The sequence below is a fragment of the Rhinatrema bivittatum genome, chromosome 1 (genome assembly GCF_901001135.1).
Source record: "Rhinatrema bivittatum chromosome 1, aRhiBiv1.1, whole genome shotgun sequence".
NCBI classification, from domain to species: domain Eukaryota; kingdom Metazoa; phylum Chordata; class Amphibia; order Gymnophiona; family Rhinatrematidae; genus Rhinatrema; species Rhinatrema bivittatum.
In genome coordinates this window covers 101,381,016-101,390,523 of record NC_042615.1, presented here as the reverse complement: position 1 = coordinate 101,390,523, position 9,508 = coordinate 101,381,016, and the positions used below count along the sequence as shown (strand labels likewise).

Sequence of the window (9,508 nt, the reverse complement as noted above, 5' to 3'; positions counted from 1 at the left end):
TGTGATGATGTCACGCATCCCGGATACAAAAGCCTATACTTTTTGCTAGCTAATTGAGTTAGCAAGGGATCTCCTTACGGATGGGATTCGCTCTCCATACCTAGCTACTCTGCCTCTCCAACTTTTGGACTTTATCCTAATGGGGTACCCGCTCCTCGGGGGGCCTCTCTCATTTCTTGCAGGTCTCTATCAGGAATCGGTATTCGCACCTCGAGGATCCATGTTCCCCGACTCGCTGCCTGAACTTATCGCTTCTGCTTGGAAGAAACCACTGCCTACATCATCAGTGAGTTACCAACTTTATTTCCTCAGAGCTGTTCCCTGGAACAAGGTACTCGCTCCTCGAGGGCCTACCTCTATTCCAGCGTCTGTGTCACCTTCCGGGAGAAACCGCTGTGTGAGTAACTTTACCAACGAGGCTCTATACCAAAATTCTGTGTATGCTCCACTGTACTCACTATCTCAGTTTTCTCCACTACAGCACAGCCATAGAGGGAATCGCTGTTCCAGAATCCTGAGGAACCCTAGCCCAGCCGGGCTTCATCTCTACTCACTACTGCCACCTATGGTGGCTTCTCAACTCTGTCTAATAAAAGATATAACTCTTGTGTGTCCCAAAGCTGAGCCTGCCTGACCTGTGGCCCCTCACGGGACTTCCTCCCGTGGGCGTGGTCAGCTGCCACAGTGTCCAAGGATCCACCCAAAACCTTACAAACAATAACACCCATGCCTCAGGGCTTCGGCATGCTGTTACAGTTTTTGGCTGTAGCCTGGTGTGGTGACCACCAGCTGCAGGAGTGACACGTGACAGGAGGATGGGAGCAATAGCAGATGATCTGGTGAGGCTGGGTAGAGTCTCTGGAGCCGGGTACAAGATGATAGAATTCCTGGAACTGGGTCTCGGCTGAAAAGGCCCTCTGGAACTGGGTGCTGGCTGAGAAAAGTCTCTGGTGCTGGGTGCTGGCTGAGAAGGGTCTCTGGAGCTGAGAGCGTAGGGGTAAGGGTGAACTTCAGGAAATACTGGAACAGCATATGGGTACGCAGATTTGAGAGGCAAGACTCGCCTTGAAAAAGCCATGCTGACTTTGTTCCATTAAACCATGTATTTCTATATGTTCTGTGATTTTGATCTTGAGTACACTTTCCACTATTTTTCCTAGCACTGAAGTCAAGCTAACTGGTCTGTAGTTTCCCGGATTGGCCCTTGAGCCTTTTTTAAATATTGGGGTTACATTAGCCACCTTCCAGTCTTCATGTACAATGGCTGATTTTAATGATAGGTTACAAATTAATAGATCTGAAATTTAATTTTTAAGTTCATGCAGAAGCCTGGAGTGTATACATCTGGTCCAGGTGATTTACTACTCTTCAGTTTGTCAATCAGACCTACCACATCTTCTAGGTTCATCGTGATTTGGTTCAGTTCATCTGAAACATTACGCATGAAAACCTTCTCCGGAATGGGTATCTCCCCAACATCCTCTTCAGTAAACACCAAAGCAAAGAAATTATTTAATCTTTCAGCGATAGACTTATCTTCTCTAAGTGCCCCTTTAACCCCTCAATCAGTCCAACTGACCCCTCACAGGCTTTCTGCTTCTGATATATTTTTTACTGTTTTTGCCATTATGGCGAACTTCTTTTCAAATTCTCTCTTAGCCTGTCTTATCAGTGTCTTACATTTAACTTATCAGTGCTTATGCTTTATCCTGTTTACTTCTGTTCCAATTTTTTAATGAAGATCTTTTGGTTAAAATAGCCTTTTTCATCTCACCTTTTAACAATGCCGGTAATCATGTTGCCTTCCTTCCACCTTTCTTAATGTGTGGAATACATATGGAGTGTGCTTCTAGGATGGTATTTTTTAACAATGTCCACACCTCTTGCACACCTTTTACCTTTATAACTGCTCCTTTCAGTTTTTTCTATTTTTCTCATTTTCTCAATGTTTCCCTTTTGAAAGTTTAGTGCCCCCTTCCTGACATTAATTCAAATTTGATCATATTATGATCACTATTGCCAAGCGGCCCCACCACTGTTACCTCTCTCTCCAAATCCTGTGCTCCACTGAGAATTAGATCTAAAATTGCACCTTCTCTTGTCAGTTCCTGAATCAATTGTGCCATAAAATTGTCATTTATTCCATACAGGAACTTTAGTTCTCTACCATGTCCCGATGATACATTTAGCCAGTTAATATTGGGGTAATTGAAATCTAGTCCAAATGAAGAAGGAGCGAACCCTTGCACATAAGCAAGTATCACGCAACAACACTGGTGCAAGATCAAAATTTAATCACCACAATTTCTATGGTGGTTATTAACAATTCCAATAATGAGAAGACTCAATATTTATAGTGGCAACTCCATGCGTTCAACAAAACAGAATTCGAACAGATCCCCCGACACGGTCCCGTGTTTCGCTGGGCTGCTTCGGGAGGGACCAGGGGTATATTTTAATCTAAGACATAAAACAAATATCAATGAGTATACACAATGGTGAAGAAAGGCTACACAGTACCGACCTTTACAAATGTACATACCTTTATGAAAATACCCGGAGCGCGCAGGCTCACACAGGTGTAGAGCATTTAAACACAGAAAAGGCGCGAACGTGACAGCTCTCGCGAGAGCTGTCAACTTACTCAACTCAATTGAGTGGAACCTGTTTTATTAGATGGGTATTCACTGTGTGGATCCGCTGAGACCAGCTGTAAGTTGACAGCTCTCGCGAGAGCTGTCACGTTCGCGCCTTTTCTGTGTTTAAATGCTCTACACCTGTGTGAGCCTGCGTGCTCCGGGTATTTTCATAAAGGTATGTACATTTGTAAAGGTCGGTACTGTGTAGCCTTTCTTCACCATTGTGTATACTCATTGATATTTGTTTTATGTCTTAGATTAAAATATACCCCTGGTCCCTCCCGAAGCAGCCCAGCGAAACACGGGACCGTGTCGGGGGACCTGTTCGAATTCTGTTTTGTTGAACGCATGGAGTTGCCACTATAAATATTGAGTCTTCTCATTATTGGAATTGTTAATAACCACCATAGAAATTGTGGTGATTAAATTTTGATCTTGCACCAGTGTTGTTGCGTGGTAATTGAAATCTCCCATTATTACTGCACTATCAATTTGGTTAGCTTCCCTATTTTCTCTTAGCATTTCACTGTCCGTCTCACCATCTTGGCCAGGAGGACGGTAGTATATTCCTATTACTATACTCTTCCCCACCACACAAGGGATTTCTACCCATAAAGATTTGATTGTGCATTTAGTCTCATGCAGGATCTTTATCCTGTTAGACTCTATGGCATCCAGGGGGAGGGATCTTTAGGTATCACCTTAGGAGAGCGTGGATTTCTTTTCCTGAATTTCAAATTTCTCTTTTCAGAAAGCTCAAAGCAATCCCATAGGTAGATGCATGTCCACCATCTGCTGGCGATGGAGAATACTGGCAAGCTGGGGTCACTGCAGGCTTATATATACTATGACGTCAGCTTGCTCCATCTCCATCTGCTCACAGGGGAGCATAAACCCACTGGTCCTGAGTCCATCTGACTACATGCTAGGAAATATTTTGCTTGGCGAAAACCAAATGCTGCATTCTAAAGTATGAACATCATCCTAACTGTCAAGCCTGGTGATAAAAGCATCATGATATGGAGCTGCTTTGGAGATGGTTTGAAATCACTGATGGAAGCATGAACTCTAGTTTATATCAGAAAACTCTAGAATGCCAGGTCATTCATCTATGAGCTGAAGCTGAACTTAATGTGAATCATGCAACAAGCAATGACCCTAAACATTCAAGTAAATCTACTATGGAATGCCTGAAGAAGAGATTTCGGGTTTGAATTGACTAAGTCAAATTCCCAATCTAAGCCCTATTGCACTGCTTTGGCAAGATCTGGCAAGTAGTTCATGCAAGAAAGCCCTCATATATCAAAGTTGAAACAGTTCTGCATGGAAGAATAGGCTAAAATTCCTCAAGGGTGATGTGCGTGACCGAGGAAAAATTACAGGAAACACTTAGTTGAAAGTTATTGGTGCGGAAGGAAGTGTTACTCGTTTACTGAATGAAAGGGTCACATAAGGGTAGATTTTAAAAACCTTTCGCGCATAAACCCCGGGGTTTACGTGCGTGGCCGGGACTTGTGCGGACTGGGAGAATTTTCAAAGAGCGGATTGGGAGGGAACCGGGGAAGGCCTGAATACGTCACCGCACAGAGGTTGCTTTAATTCTCCCCCTTGAGCGCACTGCCCGCACATACACATGCGGATTATAAATCCGGCTCGCATGCACGTATATGTTATAAAATGGTTCATCCATGTATGCATACCGGGAAGCACACACACATTTTAAAATCTACCCCATACTTTTTCACACAATACTTATTGTTGAATATTTCTCTTCAATAAATAATTATTTTTTTGTTCAATTAAGTTATCTTTCTTTCTTACAAGGATTTAGATTAGGATCTAATCACGTTATGAATATAATTGTGCTTAAGAACAACAAAGAGATTGAGAGCCAAAAAGCAGTGGGCAGCACAAAGGGGAGCTTCTGCCATGAATATATATATATATATATAAAACCAAAAAAGGGGGAGGAAAAAAGCACCTCAGTTATCTCTATATTTTTTATACCACAAATTTTTACTTGCTAAATTAAAATTCATATTTATTGAAAATATTATAAAATGCGATTTATATATTCTTTGTCCTTAAACAATCCTTAGGACTCTTACATATGCTTGACATATGAAATTCACAATCCCTCATTTACCTAATACCAAATCCTCAACCCTAAACTATAGCTAGTCTCACACTATTACAGGTTTGACCAACCTCTATATATCAGCACAATGTATCTTAATTTATTACAATACAATTTAATGTAGCACTCATTTTCATTTGTTAATACCTAATAATAATGCTTACAATGCGGATACTTTAATTCCTACATACAGCATTCTTACAATATTTTACAAATAAATAGTACAGCCCTGAAGCGGGATTTCTCAGACTCACGGCGAAACCGGAAGCGCCTGACCCGCTGCAAGTTTTGAACAACGATCAGTTTCGCTACCAATGTATTTTCATTTCCGGCAACAGGTCTGGGAGATTGCAAGCAACCCGTAGCCAGGAAAATTCCCCTTTAAACTCTTTCCCGCCAGAAACAAGAGCTCCAAAACAATAGCAGCCCGCACAGCAGTAGGCATGCGCCACTCGACGCCTTTGCCACGTGATCGTCATACGCTCGCGTCACGGGAGTTCTATGGGGATGCTCGAGCTGCGAAATCATGGGGCGCGTAACCCTTGCCTCTTGCCGGCGTTGGTTTTGCTCTTGCCGGGCGCTTTGAGCCTCCCTTCTGCCGGACCCTTAGTCATCAACACCTGGGGCTCGGTGTTCGGGACGGCAACGGCAAAAGGTAGCGCCTGCTGCTTATGGTGTGTGCGGAGCAAAGAGGCTTGCTCCCTTTTCCTGTAACTCCTGCTAATTCCCAAACGAACCGGAATTAAGGTTCACAATGCCTTTTCCTTTCATGCTTGTTGTAATACGTGGGGGCTCATGTCATGCACCCTTTTGTAACAGGTCTGCCTTGAGGATAGACTGGAAAATAAAAGGAATTTAATACCTCCCCTTCTCCGGAGTGTACGGTCCAACTACAAGTTGAGGGGGGCTTTTATTTATTTGACCAATTTCTATTCCACCGTTCTGGAATTTGTTGTGATAAACCTGATAGCACAGCTTTAATTTTTTTGGTTTGTTTGTTTTATTTACGTTGCAACTCATGCTCTAAAACCATTTCCCTTGTCTTCTACCACTATCTAAGGATGTTTCATTGCTCCATCTTTTGGGCTGTGGCTCTGCTGTGTATGGCTTTGCTTTTTAAACCCTAACATATATGAAAACAGCATTGAAGAACGTTGTGGTTTTATTTCTGTCTGCAGCATTGTCCCATAGTACTCAAACTTCTAATTTCTAGCATCAAGTTGCTTTATTGGCTTCTTTTACTATGCTGTCGCTATATGCCTGAAGTATTGTGTTTATGATCATTAGATTCCTTGTATTTTGAGTTGTTAAGCAAGAACTAATTCAAATAGGTTAGTTGGCATGAGAGCATCCCAGAATGTTTAAAGCTCAAGGTATGTTACAGGGCTGAATAGTTGTCGTTTTGATCTCATTGTGTAGAAATAAGTCAAATGGAAAAGTATAATGTGATACTTTTTAATTAGACTAACTTAATTCATTTCTTGAAGTTATTTTCTTCTTCAGGTTAGAACAAAAGATGAGATTGTTGGAACATCATGATTTATTTGTTGCATCCTTTCCCAGCCAGGGAGATTAAAGTATTTTACATTTTCCTAGGACATGCAGGATGGTAGTCCTCACAAGTGGGTGACATCATTAGATGGAGCCGGGCACGGAAAACCTTTCTAGAAACTTTGGCATACTGAGCATGCCACTGGCCATGCGTCCATACAGGGTCCCTCTTCAGTCTCCTCTTTTCTGTGGAGCTGTCGTCTCGCAGATGTGAAACTTGAGCTGTTTTTGTAGGAAATCTTCGTTTGAGTGTTCTTCGGTTCTATTCTCGCGCTGGGTCCCTCGATATCATCCCGACCCTAGGTAGTGAACATCACGATGAGTTTTTGCATTCTTCACGCTCAATCTCCAACTGTACTGGTTCCTGGTGACCGCCAACCATTGACCGCTCATCGATTTACTTTTTGAAATGGTGTCGTCGGGTTTTTGCCGAGGTCTGTATCTTGTGCCTGGGGCATTACACGATGTCATAGGGTGTCACTTTTGTGCTCAAATAACCCCAAAGGGTCGCTGCTTGCCCCTTGACAAAATGGAGAAGCTGTTTGGCCCCAGAAAGTTTGGTCCCTCGGCATCAACGCCTGGTGGCTGCCTGTCCTGTGTGTTCTTCTCTGCCAGGTCCCCAAGTCGAATTGAGTGCTGGGGACCGGCCTGCTTCCATTTCTTCTTGTTCCAGGGCTTCTCCATCTTGCTTGGCGCCAGCGCAAGCCCCGGCTGAGCACTCTGAGAAATGGAGAAACACCGTCAAGAGTCTCTGTCCTCACATGAGACCAGGCTTGGGAAGGCACAGGCACTGCCCTGCATCGAAGTTGGAGGCTCGAGGCAGTCCCCACCGATTCCAGTGTTGGACACTGGAGTACTTGGACTTGCTTCTCGGTGCGCTACTGATGCAGCTGATGCCAGTGCCCCGTGCACCCTTTGACCCAGGAAGCACCGATGCTGCCCTTGACAGAGTCCATTCCCATCGCTGATTCCTCGGACGAGGGTAGGCCTGCAACTGCAGGAAGACTTTCTGAAGGAGATCCAGCAGGGGTTGGAGTGTGACAAGCATGAGGTCTGGTCCGCCTATGATGTCTTTGAGATGGCGGTGAGAGTGGCGGTGACAGGCATCGATGCCCGCTGTATGGTTTGACTCCATGCCTCCGACCTCCATCCAGATGTTCAGGATCAGCTTGCAGATCTGCCCTGTACCAGAGAGAATCTCTTTGGTGACAATCCAGTAGGAGCACTGAGAGGAGAGGATCACCTTGCTGGTGACTGAAAGTAATCAGTAAGTTTTGCTTGGGACATTTTTTTTTTTTTAAAGTATTGGGGATAAGTAAACTATTGGGGTATATTATTTAGTGTGTCTGTGTATTTGTGCTTTTAATATTTAGTAAGACAGCTAATAAACAGAAGTTAGTGTGTTTTTTTATTTTTAAATAGTAAGGCAACTAATAAACAAGTTAGTGTTTGTACTTCCCAGCCCATCCCCCACCCACCCCTAGCTCATCCTTTAATTATAGGTAGGTGCCACTTTCACACTAAAAAAAATCAGCCTTTTTTAACTCCACTTCACGAATTCCCCACACTTTATTGAGAGTTTGATCATTCCCCTATAGGCCACTATCAGACATATAATGAATACATTTAAAGGATGCTAATTAGACACATTCCTATTCCCATAGCAACCTAAAACTTAAATAGGGACTAAACAAATTTGAGATGAAGGCAGCAAGAGGGGGGGCCTCCCAGTCTTTTGCATCGAGTGTCACATGTATGATTTTTTTTACCTGCTGGTGAGAAGTTGTACATATGCATCCAATGCAAAGAGCTCCTGTCTCTCAGAGAACGAGTCTGGAGGCTAGAGTGGCAGACCTGGAGGAGCTGAGGCAGACAGAGAGGTGTATAGATGAGACTTTCAGAGACATAGTACCCAAGTCCCAACTTCAGACTGGCAGCCCTGGTGCTGCCTTAGAGGAATAAGGTCTCATGATAGGAGAGCATCAACCTGGTGCAGCAGGAAAGGATCCTGTAGCAAGGACCTGCTCTCCAGGTGGTGCACCAAGGATGTGTCTCCCAGGGCTACTGCCCAGGAAGAAAGGGTTAAGTCGGCCGTCATAGTTGGTGATTAAATTATTAGGAATGTAGACAGCCGGGTGGCTGGTGGGCATGAGAATCGCCTGGTAACATGCCTACCTGGTGCGAAGGTGGCGGACCTCATGTGTCACCTAGATAGGATTTTAGACTGTGCTGGGGAGGAGTCGGGGGAAAATGTGGGAGGGAGGTTCTGGAAGTCAAATTTAGGCTCTTGGGTAGAAAGCTGAAATCCAGAATCTCCAGGGTAGCATTCTCGGGGAAATGCTCTCTGTTCCACGCGCAGGTCCCCAGAGGCAGGCAGAGCTCCGGAGTCTCACTTCTAGGATGAGACGATAGTGCAAGGAAGAGGGATTCAGCTTTGTAAGGAACTGGAGAACCTTTTGGGGAAGGGGGAGTCTTTTCTGAAGGGATGGGCTCCACCTTAACCAGGGTGAAACCAGACTGCTGGCGCTAACCTTTAAAAAGGAGAGAGCAGCTTTTAAACTAGAACAAAGGGGAAAGCTGACAATCGCTCAGCAGCGCATGGTTTGGAGAGAGGTATCTTCAAAAGATACTAATGATGCATTTGAATTAGGGTGTTTCAATAATAAGAAAAGTAGTCCAAGTGCCTGTAACTAAAAACTCACCTGACCTAAAAAATTCCAATTTATCCCTATCAATTAAAAAGCAGAATGAAAATACAAACAAAAAACACACTTTGAAATGTTTGTATGCTAATGCCAGAAGTCTAAGAAGTAAGATGGGAGAATTAGAATGTATAGCAGTGAATGATGACATAGACTTAATTGGCATCTCAGAGACATGGTGGAAGGAGGATAACCAATGGGACAGTGCTATACCGGGGTACAAATTATATCGCAATGACAGAGAGGAGCATCTGGGAGGCGGTGTGGCACTTTATATGTCCTTGATGGCATAGAGTCCAACAGGATAAACATCCTGCATGAGTCGTTGGCAGTATCTTGGGGGTACATAACAAAAGAACATGCCATACTGGGTCAGACCAAGGGTCCATGAAGCCCAACATCCTGTCTCCAACAGTTGCCAGTCCAAGCCATAAGAACCTGGCAAGTACCCAAAAACTAAGTCTATCCCATGTTACTGT

General features: G+C 43.9%; 1 protein-coding gene across 1 annotated transcript in view; it reads left to right on the top strand.

Annotated features, from left to right (window-relative positions):
• Positions 1 to 5,196: 5,196 nt before the first annotated feature.
• AGA (aspartylglucosaminidase) overlaps positions 5,197 to 9,508 on the top strand; it is a 57,023-nt gene continuing 52,711 nt past the window's right edge. Inside the window, exon 1 of the mRNA XM_029580558.1 lies at positions 5,197 to 5,431. Within this exon, the coding sequence (XP_029436418.1) occupies positions 5,278 to 5,431 (154 nt within the window). The 5' untranslated portion in view covers positions 5,197 to 5,277. The remainder of the gene's footprint in view (positions 5,432 to 9,508) is intronic.